Source organism: Patagioenas fasciata, chromosome 5 (assembly GCF_037038585.1).
Source record: "Patagioenas fasciata isolate bPatFas1 chromosome 5, bPatFas1.hap1, whole genome shotgun sequence".
Taxonomy (NCBI): Eukaryota; Metazoa; Chordata; class Aves; order Columbiformes; family Columbidae; genus Patagioenas; species Patagioenas fasciata.
Window position 1 is genome coordinate 19,165,728 of NC_092524.1, and position 13,555 is coordinate 19,179,282.

At 46.9% G+C, this 13,555-nt stretch overlaps 1 protein-coding gene across 6 annotated transcripts in view; it reads left to right on the top strand.

Annotated features, from left to right (window-relative positions):
• SLC25A22 (solute carrier family 25 member 22) overlaps positions 1 to 13,555 on the top strand; it is a 52,158-nt gene that overhangs the window by 9,065 nt on the left and 29,538 nt on the right. For 3 of the 6 annotated variants that reach the window (XM_065838802.2, XM_065838803.2, XM_071809036.1), the window contains one exon: positions 12,831 to 12,942. The exons of 1 other annotated variant lie outside the window; for it this stretch is intronic. In XM_065838802.2, the coding sequence (XP_065694874.1) occupies positions 12,923 to 12,942 (20 nt within the window). In that variant the 5' untranslated portion in view covers positions 12,831 to 12,922. Of the gene's footprint in view, positions 1 to 3,064; positions 3,201 to 3,459; positions 3,601 to 8,717; positions 10,961 to 12,830; positions 12,943 to 13,555 lie in introns of those variants that run through there. 2 more of the 6 variants (XM_071809035.1, XM_065838804.2) reach the window with 2 other exon arrangements.

Genomic DNA, 13,555 nt, shown 5'->3' on the forward strand with positions numbered 1-13,555 from the left:
CCAGGCATCCCTAGAGGGATTCTTGTTCTATTTTATCATTGTTCGTTGTTTGTTTTATTTTATTTTTCCAGTGCCCACAGCAGTCAGGCTGCAGGCTGCTGCTGAGAGGGGCAGCCCTGCTTCTCACTCCCACCTCTCCTTGTGCTGGCCAAAGTGTTTGTGTGTTCACAGCTATGCATTGACCTGGGAATAGGCCTGGTCCAAAATAAGTTCCTGTAGTTGCTGTGGGAAGGAAAAACTCCCTCCTTTTTGGCAGTAGCCTGAAGTTATGCTGGACTAGTGGTTAAGTAACCACAGTCTCTGCTGGGAAACAGAATCGTATGTCTTAAGAGAGGTGCAGTTTCCAGGAGCTAAAAATCCCTAATATGATTTTGTTCATGAAAATATTTGCATCTTCTCTGCCAACCCACTGTCAAGACTGCATTGAGCCTGTACCAGTGCCTCTTTGTGCACGACAAAATGCATTGTACTACCATTCTGCAACCTGGGGTCTTGACTGGTGCCTGATTTTTCAGGGGGAGAGTCAGCATCATGTCTTTAAAACACCCTGCAATTCACATGGGATAGTCCTTGCTGCCAGGGAAAGGTGGTTGCTTCTCAGGCTGCCTAAGGATGACCCTGTGTATTGCCAGTTGCACTGCAGTATGGGAAGAAGTGAAAACAGAGTGGGAAAAAAACCTACGCCTTTTCTTTGCTCTGGCACAGTTCCTAGTGTTCACAGGAACAAGTGCATGCTGCAGAAAGTGGTTGGCGAGCACGTGTTCTTGGAGATGCAAAGAAATACAACCGACTTCCTCCCCTCTTCCTCTTCCTCTTTCTCCCTTGCATGCCAGGAGGCGGTGGCAGTGCCCAGCAGACACCCTTATTGTGAGCACAGCTGATGCCGAGGAAGGCTCCTTGCCAGGGGTGGCAGAGGTGAGGGATCTGGTTACCCTTGAGCTGGAGAGGTGAGAGGCTGCTCTCTGAGTGTATCTGAACATTGGTGGAGTTGTGTGTCTCTCTTTTCCTGCTATTCTTTTGCTTTTCCTTGCCACAGTCTGTCCCTTCCTGTTTCTGAAGGCTCAGTTCTCATTTTGACATGGGAAGTGCTCATGGTCCTACCTGCCTGCCTCCATTGCCAGGTAGATGTATGGAGCCAGTTGGGATTTCCTAACTTGGTTGAGCTCACACTGCAGGTTCCACATGCTGCCTGTCCAGCCGAGCTGTCCCTGGCTGACTTTGTGGATGTGGAGGAGATAGGTCCATGTGAGGAGCGGTGTGTGGCAGGATACTGTGTGACTTGCAGCCCCTGGTGCTGCTCTGTGGCTGGAGGCTGCCAGTGCCACGTCATCCCAGTTGGGAAAGGGGGTGCCAGCGGGGTCCCAGGCTCACGGGTGTCATCCCAAGGCCTGTGATGTGCTTTGGACCATGGAGGTGGGAAGGGACAAGCCAGCTAGCCCTTTGGAGAGGGGATCCTGTGTCTGTCATTACACCAAACGCTGGGTGAACGAGCAAAGCTTTTTGCACGTTAACCAGGCAGTGGGGCTGAGGCGAGCTGTGGGGTAAAGCTGCAGTGCTTGTGTACTTCTCTGAAAGCCATGTCAAGGCAAGTACTTTCCACTCTCAAACAGCTATTATGAAAGAGCCAGGGTTTGCTGCACCCTTCTCTCCCTTTGCCCTCAGGGCATGCTGGGCTTGTTTGAATTAATGTAATTAGCACAGGCCTTATTAGCTCACTAAGGCACAAAGAACTCATGTATATTTGTAGCCAGGTTAAGCAGCTCCTATTAACTTAATAACTGTGTCCTCCTCAGTGCACAGCAACGGTTAATCACTGGTGGTGACTCAGGATCAGCCAGTATGGAGGGAATATGGGCAAGGTGTATATGTGTGCGGTTCTCTTTTATTGTATTGTATTTTTATTAATGAGCAGAGCTGTGAAGAGAATTAGCAACAGGCGCAGTAGACAGAAGGAAGCTTTCACAGCAGGTTTGCTAAATAGCCAGCCCTGGATATTTCCTGTGCTCTACACTATCTGTAGAAAAGGATCTATATAATGTGTGATATGACACAAACTGGGAGGCAGAAATATACAGAAATAAACTTTAGGAACCTGTACTTGAACTCTGCTCCAATTGGCTTATGAACTAGGTACTGATAATAGTTTCGCTTAGTTGTCTACCCTGTTTCCCCTCAGTGAATCCTGGGACAGAGGAAGTGGTGCTGTATTCTGGTGCTGCTTATAACTGAGACTGCGAAGTTCTCATTGAAATAAATAACTTACACTTTTTCTATGGATAAACAATGTTTAATCTAATCTCTTAATTGTATTCTTTAAACATGTGTTCATTAGAGCATAAGCAAAACAGCGCTGGGTGCGCGGGGGATTCACTCCGCCCAACACACACACTCTTAACAATAAGAAGTGTGTTTAAATACAGTAAGGTATTACATATTCATAATGACCCCAGGAACGCCTATACATATTCATGACCTTTCCCGCTTTTTATTAAAATGAGTTTCATATAACCATCTACATATTCCCCTCCTTGACCCTCCCCTGTTGTGCCTGCGCAATGTCACTTGGTGAATTTGAGGAAGGGTCTTTAGGGGTCTTTGGATGAAGGCTCCTTCAGCTTCGTCACAGTGGACTTTTTACCTTTTGCTCATTATGAAGAACTGGCTGGAACCCAAACTACTAAACCGACTGAAACCGGACTGGCGCCCCCTTTTTGCTGTAAATCTTGGCTATCTTGTCTCCTCAAGGTTGCAGCTGGTGCTGTAAAACTTCTTATCTCAGCATTTAATGAAGTCCTGCTTTTTTTAGCACAATTGGTTACATATAGCTCTAAAATAGATATTAATTATGTGGTTTAAATGTTAGCTTGTTAGTAGGCCCTTATAATATAGTTGCTTAACCCTTAAAATATTAGTTCCCTCTATCAATATAACTTCCTAAACAAGTTTCATAATTAATTTTTTTTTTATACATAGAACTTAACCACCTTTTTCCCTTTTTCAAGTTCAGAGTCCGTGGCTCATTTGGTTATACCTTTAAACATTAAACATCTTAGCACGAATCACAACTGCATTTTTCACATCATGAAAGGACATGAAACAGTTGCAAGCAGTTTCATTCTCTGCAGTGCTATGATCCTCAGTCCTTTTACTGGTCTGGTTCTTGCCATGCACAGGGATCCTGCCAGCATGCTTGCCACCAGGTGTGGTTGTGGTTTGGGTTGTTGTTTGTTTGTTTTTTTTTTTTTTTGTGTGGGGTGGGTTTTTTTGTTTTTGTTGTGGCTTTTGGGGGTTTTGTTTGTTTGTGTGGTTTTGTTTGGTTTTGGTTTTGTTGTTGTTTGGTTTTTTTTGTTGTTGTTTGTTTTTGTTTTGTTGTTTTTTGTTTGATTTGGTGTTTTATTTTGTGGGCTTTTGTGTGTGTGGTATGTTTTTTGTTGTTGCATTTTCTTTTTTTCTTTTCAGAAGATGCAGGTTATGGGGGTAAATGCCAGTTTGTGCTCCACCACCCTGGAATGGGGCAGCCTGCGAGTCCAGGATGGTAGTGTGTCTCTTCCTGTAGTCCTGCACCTGGGGTAGTAAGGTCGTGCACTGCTTCTGAAACTAGTAAGTTATGCATTTCGGGGGCTTTTTTCAGCCAAGGTCACTATGTATGCAAAGGAGGCTTCCTGCTTTTCTTCTCCTCCTTCCTGTAATAATCATCGGTCATGCTCTTTGCAGTGAGCATGAGCTGGACGGAGAAAGAGTAGTGCTGGAAAGCAGCTGATGTGACTGCACAGTTTTGGTCAGGTTTTCTGCAGGTAGCTGTTGGAGTGAGATACAGGTATCCTGCCTGGTCTTCCTTCCTTGTTTTAGTTTTCTCATTTGCTCTTTCTCTTCCTTGCCAAATAAGCTTGGGCTTTCAAGGCCTGAACTGTTCCTCATCATCATGAGTTTGTGCAGGAATGTCATTGAGAAGAAGAGGCTGTTACAGGCAGACAGGCAAAGAAACCCTGTGAAAGTGGACAGAAGTGTGTATGTGTGTATAATATTGTACCCTATCGCTGCAGCTGGTAGGGAACAAGTCAGAGAGGTTCCATCAGAGACAATGAGCTCTTCTGGCTTGTATCTGCTGAGGACCTGTCCCTCCTGGGAGGCATGGCAGGAAAATAAAAGTCTCTGTGAGATCTCCATGGGGTGACAGGGGATGCACATGAGTCGGTCTGCAGCAGGTTGGAGCAGATAAATTTATTTCTTCCTTAGAGCCTGTTCCTGGGACAGCCCAGTGCTTGGATGAAGGAACTGTGAGTGGTTAGTGAAGTGAGGAGCTGCAATGGTACATATTGTACTGAGAAGGGGAAAAAAAAGTCTATGGGAAGATGAGAAGAGAAATGGTTGCTGAGGCACCTCAGATGCTTGCTGGAGGTGGGGTTTTATTTTTTGGTTGTTTTGTTTGTCTGGTTTTTCCTTTTTTTTTTTTTTTTCCTTCCTGTTTCAGAAGCAGGGAGGGATGCTTCTTGGCTTTGGATAGGAAGCTTTGTGTGCTGAATCAGAGCAGCCTGCTGGCTCAGAGTTGTGGACTGCTTAGCACCCACCAAGACAGGGCATTTTCCAGACCAGCTTTTTTAGCCATTGAGGCTTTTTTTTTCCCCCCCCCCTCTATTATCATCATCTGTTCACTGGCTTGGACAACTTTGGAGAAGGAAGGAGCAGCTTTGATGTGGTGGAGCTTAACCCAACTATTTAACTGGTCTTCCCTCGTGCTCTTCTGGTGTGTGTCTTGTTCTGCATCTGCCTGAAGGAGCATGACATGGCGGAATCAAACTTGGATTTGTGGGTTGTTTTTCTTTTCAAAAGAACAGTTTGTATTTCCCTCCCCCTCCTTTCAGAGAGAAAAAGCCTTTTCTAGGGCTGTAGGCAACATTCTGAGAAAAAACATTCATCTTGTGACACAAAGGTGGTGGTGATCCATAACAGTCAGTCCTTGATCCAGCTGCTGCCAAACTCTCTGACTTGGGCCATCACCAGGGTCCTGGAGACCTTGAATTGCATCATGTCCATTGTGTGTGCCCCATGCTAGCCCTGGGGCAGGATGACCAGCTCACATCAGGGGCTCACAGTGGGCACAGCACTGACCTGTGCTGGCAGTCCTTTTCCTCTGCAGCATCAGGTTTGGCTGCAGCAAGCCAGCACCATCCCAGGAGGACGCACTTCAAGGCATCTAACAGGAACAGCTCTGTGGGTGTTTGGGTGTTGCTCTGGTGAGATACTGCTGCAATTTGGCCTAAAAAAGATGCTTATTTCTAACAGCAGGGCCACTGCCACTCCTTTCTTTCAGAGGAGATTGGTCTGCTGAGAGCCAGGAGCCCTGGTTTTGTTGCTGCTGGGGAATGAATGGTCGCTTTCATGCCCCAAGACCTCAGCTCAGTGCTCTGTCTCATTCCTGCCAAGTGAACTAGAATCCAACTGTTGCTTTTTCTTGGGTTTCTCAGTTGGCTGGTTTTAATTACTGCTTTATATGTGGTGATTATGTTAAATTGGGAGGGGGGAACCTTTTTTCTACTCTGCTGGTCTCTTGGCAGAGCACCAGAGTGAGGAATTTGCACCATTCGTTTTCTTGGTGGTAAGTCCTTCCAGATTGAAGGGTTGGTCTGTCAGTCAGCATCAGTTGGCTCTGACTTTTCTTGGCCACCACAGATTGTTGAAGACGAAATACTGTATATAAGTTCTTGTTTGTTTTCCCAGCTCTGTCTCCCATCTGCCAGACTCCAACTTCTTTCTCCAGCTAGTGCTGCGTGTCTCTGAAACTGTAATTTCATAAAGACTGGTATGGAGAACTGATCCAGAAGAAGGTGGGCTTAAAAATAGCATCACACCAGTTCAGTGTGTGACTATATGATTTCTTAAGCTACTTTTGGAAAGGGGCATCATTGACAATAAGCACCCACTTATGTTGAGCAAAGATGTCCAAGTTGCAAACTTGCTTGTACACCAGCATGATCGTGTCTAGGCAGTTTTACTATCTGTCAGTTAGCCTGTGCTTTCACTGGCTCTTCAGCTGCAAAATAATGTAGGCCATTATAAACTTAATTTAAATAAGCATTTTCTCTAGAACCTGCCACATATATGTAGTTTATTGTATTTGCATATGGATTAATTGTTCTGTAGCTAGGTTTTACAGATCTTTTTGAATTGGTGCAGTATAGACCAAAGACTGAAGCCCACCGCTTTCTTCAAGCAAAATGCTGGGCCTGAATTTCTGCTACGGCCATTTTGTGACCTCGTACACTGGATCGCTGAAGATTTTATAAGAGACATATGGAATTTCTGAGTTTTTGGCCCTCTGGCTCCAATACCTCTTGGTCCATGTTTCTGTAGAAGCCATCAAGAGCCAAGACTGAATTTACCTTTGAGCATGAGTAGTTCCCCATAGAGGTCTCCCCATCCTTGGGAAGTGGTGGAGGTGGCATTTCCAAGGTCAGTATCTGCTGTCTGTCTTATGTTTTCTTGACTGCTGCTTGTGAAGGTAAATGAGGTCTCTGAATTTCCTGTAGTCTCAAATAAATCTTGGAAAATATAGTTGCAACACTGTGCATGCAGTATCAGAATATAGGACATTGCTGTAGTCCCAGGAGATTGCAGGATTACCCCTTTGTGGCACTTTCACCATGGCCCTGTTGTGTCTCTGCTCCTGTCACGACATTATGGGTAACTACAGTGGTCTGGATAGGTAAAGGATGTGGTGCACAAGTACCGCTGCTAAGATGTGAGACTTTTGTTCATGTTTTGTTTTTTCCTAAGCCGGAATGTTGTAATGGGAGGGTGTGGGTGTTCCTCAGACTGCCAGTTGTGGCTGGAAGTCTTGTCTGAAGGTGAAGAGCAAGCTGGTGACAAAGCTGGAATGAGAGCTGAGGAGCCTTTGCTGCTAATCAGGAGTTTTGGTCCTCTTTTTTTCTCCTCTGTGGGCATATAGGTAAATCTGTACTGGCACCACATGTGTTTGCGAAGCCAAGTGCCTCTGTAACATGTCCTCAGCCTGGGGACAATCCTGCACCTCCAGGGATCTTGCTTATTTGTGGCATGAGGGAGAGGTTTTGAGGCTTTCTGCTATCATCACAAGGTCTCACAACATGGAGACTGAGCCCAGTTTGCAGATACAAGAGCAAAGTTTGCCTGCTGCTTTGCAAGGGTGCCAGCCCAGCTGTTGTCACTGTGAATGTGCTCTGGCATTTTTGGCTGTAGATAGGAGAGTGTTGGGGGGAACACCCATCCTGAGCAGCAGTAGGAAGCTACACAAGGCAGAGGTGAGTCATGGAGGATGGAGGGGCCTGCAGGAGCTGAGAGCTCTTGCAAGTGACTGTCGGGAAGGAGGAGCGAGTGCCCTGCATGCTGGGGCTCAGTGTTCCCACTGGCTTACAAGTTGAGTAGGCACTGTGCCATGGAGCCTGTCCCCACGGGGGTGTGAGCAGCCAGTGGTGCAGGCAGGTGGTGTAGCACCTCCTCAGTGAGACTTTGGCCTTTTTCCACCTGAGGCAAGGGGGAGACCTGCCCTGGGTTTGGTGCTTTCAAAGCCCAGTGTCATATGGGGACAGTCAGACACTGACTGTGAAGCAGTTGAGTTTGTGTCTGCAGCCCCAGGGCTTCTGCCTGATGGCAGAATGGTACAAAGAGGCCATGCTGTCCTGCTGTGCGCCCAGAGAGGTGATGCTTTGAGGTGGTGGAGGAGTGTCCACCAGTGTGTTTGAGATCTACTTTGGTTTATTGACAACTCATGCCCTGCCTGGTTGTGCAAGGAAATTCATAGCAGTTCCTGCTTTTGAGAGCCTAAAGGCAAGCAAGCAGCAGAGATGAACCTCCCACTGATTCCTTCCATCCCCTCTATCCTAAAATGTTCTGAGCAGGAGAGAGCCAGGTCTATGGCTTGTCCCTGGATGAGATGTCCTGGTGCTGACTCCCTCAGGTGCTTTGTGACCAGCACACACACATCTAGAAAGCAGCTTTTCTTAGGAAATATTTGCAGTTCAGTTTGCACTCCTTAAACCTCATTGTTGCGATGGCAGCTTTGCCTCAGTCCTTAGCAAAACTTCACAGGGTGTGCACACTTTCAAATATGTTACACTGTGAAGAAAAGCAGTGTGCTGATCCCAGGAAGTTTCTTCTGTCCCAGCAGATCCTAGTTGCTGATTGCTTCTCCCCTTGCCCACCCCTCCACTTCTCTGACTGAGTGGTTGCATGGAGGTGTCCTTTTGACACAGGATACTGACATGGCTTTGCTCCTTCCTCTCACCCTCTGAGCCCTGCTTCTTGATATTGGCTTCTCTGTCTGGGGCACTGATTTTGTCTGCTCTCAAAACAAATGGAAATATGTGGAAGGGAATCCTGTCTTTTCCTTCTGCTGTTTATTTTCAAATCAAGGTTGTAGTTTGAATGTTTGCTTTCAGTGACAGCTCCAGCATGTGTTGGCCTCCAGTTGTGTCTCATCCCTGCGTGACCACTCTGCACAGATGTTTGCACTGGCACGAAAGCAGGGATGGGAACACGTTTGGATGTAGGGAGCGGACGGGATTGCTTCCTTTGGCGACAATGCCAGCTGACGTTGGCTAAAGGTCTTACGTCAAAATGGCAGCCTGCATGTGCTCAGATAAATTGGCGTGTCTGACGGTCTGCTTCCGAGAGGCTGCGCTCAGCTGCAGAGGGGGGCTGCTGGGGAGGGGAGAGCCTGGAAATGGGAAGGCTGGCAGAGGGCGAAAGCAAAGAGATGGCTTCTGTGGGGCAGCTGCTGGCAGGATTTGGGGGAACTAGTGGACTGGCAGCCCATGCCTAGCTTGGAGGTTGCCAGTGGTGGCTCTGGCAGAGGGAGAGCAGAAAGAGATGGGTGCTGAGCTGTGGGGACCCCCAGGGTCAGACTGCAGGCCGAGCAGTGGCATCCAGGGGTAGAGGTGGCAACCCACAGCCTTTGGCAGTGCAGTGGCAATAAATGCAATGCACATGGTCAAAGAGGTGTGTGTAAGCTTAACCAGTTCCTTCTTCTGTGATGTCTCGTTATGTGGAGATGTTAGGTGCCTGTATATCCATTCAAGCTTGCCAGCAGCACAGAGGAGATGTGATGAGACTGTGTGCTCCTCTCCATGCCCCAGGCTGGGCTGTGATTCTCTGGTAAGCACTTTTTCTTCAGGTGATAAAGCAAGAACCAAAGGCTGTGAGTCCAGCCTTGTGCCTCAGGCTGATCAGGGGTAGGCAGGTCTGCAGGAGGCGAAGGCTGGCCATCCTGGAGAAAACCTTACTGACTGAGTCATGTAGCTGGATGACTGTCTGTGATGTGTGGTAAGGCAGAGGAGCAAAATAGCCCCATTTTGCCAGGGGCTTGGGCTGTGAGGACCAGATACATCCACAGCTGGCTAGGTTTGCATTGTGGTACCCCCAGTCTGTTCTGTTCTGTTGCTTTCTGATGATGGATCTTGAGAGCTGGGAAAAGAGAGAGGCTAGGTTGAGGAAGCTCCTGGGCTATCTGTGTGCAGCAACATGAGATTCAGGTCGTTCACACTGCTTATCCACCTAGCACAGAGGTGATTCCCCATGCTGCGATGTGTGAGTTGCTCTGAAACTAATTTGCTTGATGATTTTAATAAATGTAGAAGGGAAATCCTGGTGTGCGAGTAATGGGGCATTAATCCGTGCCTAGCTGTGTTAACAGCACTCTAGGAAGGAATTAACTCCACATAATGCATTGCTCATGCAGCTCTCACTTTCTTAATTATGGGATGTTCGATTTAGGACCCCTGTTCCATGAGGACTGCTCAGCCTTTTCAACTTTGAGGTGGGTCTCTGGCAGTTCTCATTTCCTCTTTGCTGCTCATGCCATGCAGGTTCCCAGTTCCAACGGTGCTGTTGCCCGTCAGGCCATGGAGCTTAACCATACAAAGGCTTTCTGAGGCATTGGCATCTTTTTGGTGCTGCTGGCTTGTCTGCTGCCCCGGTGCAGGTGCTGATGGAGGTTTCCTGGGAAGATGCAAGCCCTGTTCCCTGACCCTGCTCCTATAGGAAGCCCCGGAGCTATACCCTGCTTGGCTGTAAAAGTTTTGCTTGCCTGCTTTTATTTGCCTTTTTAGGCTCCTGAGAGCACCGTGTTCGTCGGGGATACATAGGTCCTTTCTTAATCTCTTTCCTTTCTAGGTGAAACGTATAATGTTGTTCTGGATTTGTCTTTTAAATATCCTATAGAATTACCAGCATTCTCTTCCCAGCCAGTGTTTTTCCTCTTCCCAGACTGCAGGAGCTATTTTCCGGCCCTCAGAGGGACTGGGGTCTGGCTCCATGGCCAGGACACTGGAGGCTTCGTCATTCACCATTTTCTAAGAGACTCGAAATTCTGTAGATTACGGCAAAGTGCTCAGGTGGATTTTGCAGTGACTTTGGGTTTGTTTTGCAATTGGTCATTCGCTGGAGTTCTGTTTAAAGAGAGCTCAAATAAGCTTTCTACTTCAGTGCATTAAAATCCCTTAATGCATTAAAATCCCCAGCCACAGACATTCAGGCCTCTGCTGTGCCAGATGCTGTGTAAACAGTTATCAAGTGCTGGTGTCTGCTGTAAAATGATCACATTGTTCACTTCCCCTTGCTTGTCTGTGAGTTGAGTAGCTTTTGTTAGGAGAGATGATACTAGTCCTGGCATTTGCTGGCCATACAGCCAGCACGAAGGAAACCTGCAACTTTGCCCAGTTTTAAACCCAGGAAGATTTATTTATTTATTTATTTTTACTCCTTCCTGCTGTGCAGCTGCAGCAGTAGTATCTGTTCCCTGGTGGGAAGCAGTAGCAGTTTTCCAGCTGGGTCAGACAGCTGGGGAGGGCTCTGCAGTTACTGAGCAGGTGGAGAGCTGAAGCCAAAAGTCAAAGGAAAAGAAGAGAGAGCTAAATCCACCTGTCCCAGATCTCTCTTGGTGCAGCAGAATCTTCTCCAACCCCCATCATCTTACTTGTATCAGCAGGTAAGGAACAACCTTGTGATACATTTGTCTGTCTGTCTCGGTCTCTCACTCTTTTGGCTGCCTGTCAGTGGTGAATATGAGCAGCCTTGCTGTCTTCTCTTGTGTCACCGTTTGCAGTGGTGCCAGGCCCCCTGGGTGCCCTTCTGCAGGGAAGGGTGCAGCAGAGGCAAGAAGGGGGAGTTTGCCAGAGCTTGGAGTGGGGTGTAAGGACTGCTTGGTGCGTGTATTTTGTCAGAGCTGCTGCCTCAAACAGAAACATCCTATTGAGAGTATAGATGTTATTGAGTAAGTTTTCATGGTTTAGGGCTTTTTTTATGCCAGGGTCATGGACTTTCAGCAGCTATTCTCCCTATTTTTTTTATATTTTGGTCTTATTCTGGTTAAGTTGATAAAGAATTAGATTAACTTGAAAGAACTACTCTTGTGAACATGCATGTGAGAGCACATGCAGCAAAAAGCGTAAGCAGTTTTCACTCAGAAAGTGCAGACATAGTTGATCTGGAGATTTTCAAGGTCTGCTTCCACGGACTAGTCAAGATCAGATAAACTGTCTGACGAGGGATCATGGAAGGTGTAATAGTCTAGTGTAGTGGATGAGGTTCATGGCAGAGTTTTGGAGAGGAGCCCTTTTCCTTAGTGAGCTCCATGGGCTGGTCTCTCATGATGGTTTTAGCCTCATGTCGTCCAAGTGTGGGACTGTGCGAGTGCTTTTGTGGTGCCCTGTCCTTGCCCAGGGAGGGGAGCGGGGTAGTGCTGAACTGTGTGTAACCTCACCCCCTCTCCTTCCCGTACTGTTTGTACTATCACCAGTTCTTTGTGCTTTCAGGAACCTTTTATTCTCAAGAGCGCCTCTGGCCCTCAGGTTGTATCTCCAGAACAGAAATGCTGGCCTGAAAGCCACCTTGTTGGATGTGAGATTCTATGTGACTTAGGAAATTTGCAGTTAAGGGTCAAATTTCATTCCAGAGGAAAGGGGCAAAGGTATCTCCTCTGCTTCTGGCTTGCTACACAGGTCAGAGCTGGAGGGGAGAGGGAGGAGAGTGGCTGAGTACTACTGAGATGCCTGCTGAAAGCATGGGTAACCTGATTCCTAGGTTGGAGGGAAGCAGGAGGAAAAGACATCTACAGAAAGATGAAGCTTGTGGCCACTTCTGGAATTTTCTGCAGCATCCAAATTTCTTTATGTTGTGACGTCTGCCAGCTCTCATCAAACAGTAGCAATTAGGAGTCCTCTAAGAACCAATTCCTTCAGACTTGAACCTTCAGTGCTGTGCCAGTAGGAGTGGTCTGAAGGTCAGAGTCACATCAATAGCTTGGGGAGGGAGAGGCACTACTTAAAAGACAATGTTGGCACAAGACTGAGCATGGGCTCTCCATTTGGGCTGGGAAATAGAGGAAGGATTGTAACCACTGGAGGAGCAGGTGTTTGAAGACTGTCCTTTAGAAACAGCATACATGTGTTGAAGGGAAGTGCCGAACAGGTCTTGTGATGGCACATGATTGTCTTGGAGTGGCTGGGTGAGCCTGCAGAAGGTTGGGGGTCCACATGGTGCGGTATGAAGTGCTCCTTGGAGTTCGAGAGAGCTGTGATGGGTACTGGTGTCCTGGATGCTGCCCTTCCTCATGTGCTGCTGGAGCCTGATGACTCTGGCAGCTTTTCCCTCCATATATGCTGGTATATTTATATACACACACACATTTATAAGGCTCCCTCTGGAGCTTAGTCTCCTGTCTGAGGAGACAAGGTGCTCCCTAAATCACTTGTTCCTCAGCTGGCCTAACCCTGCAGCCTGCTCAGTAGGGCCTGAGCTTCAGGAAGAGTGTGTGTGTCTCAACTTTGTCTCCTTGGTGTCTTTCTCTCCTTTCCTAGGAAGAAACTGAAGTGAAAAAGAAGTGGCTGAAAAATTAAGGAACGGTTTGAAGGAACAGGTTCATTTCTTAACAAGATCAAATTTGAATTAAATGGCTGATAAACAGATCAGGTAACTGTTTTGAAAATTTTTGAGTTTTTGGTTGTACTTGAGATTTTTCTTTGAAAGTCTTTCAAACTTAATCCCTTTTGTGATACAGGAGGTTGGAAGAAATCACCTGATTGTCTCTTTTGGCCTTAAACAGTTCTGATTCTTTTTCTGTTTTCTTACCTGCTTTTTCTCAAACTTCTCCTGTTTTCTGTCTTTGCCATGTTGTCATATCGCTGCTTTCTGCAGTTTTTTTTTTCCTCACTGCCTTTTTCTTTCTGTTTTTTACCCCTGTATGTCTGTTCCTTTTTGCTTCCTCTTTCAGAGGTCAGCTTGACCTCCTGATTTCAGCTTTCTGACATCAAGGGAGCAAAGCCAGCTCCTTGACCAGCGTAGGATGCAGTGCTTGTAATTACAAAGTCCATGTAGATGCAACCTTGTGCCCTTCTTCTAAAGCCAGTCAACACTTGAGTGATCACAGGAATATGAAGTACCAACAAGAGTGACACTTAAGTGCACAGCAGGAATTTAAGAGCATTAGTCCTGGCATATGGAAAAGCTGGATTTGAGTCCTTCCTGGAAATGAATGGGGATACATTTTCTGGAAAGATAGAACTGTACCCTTAGCTTCTTAAGA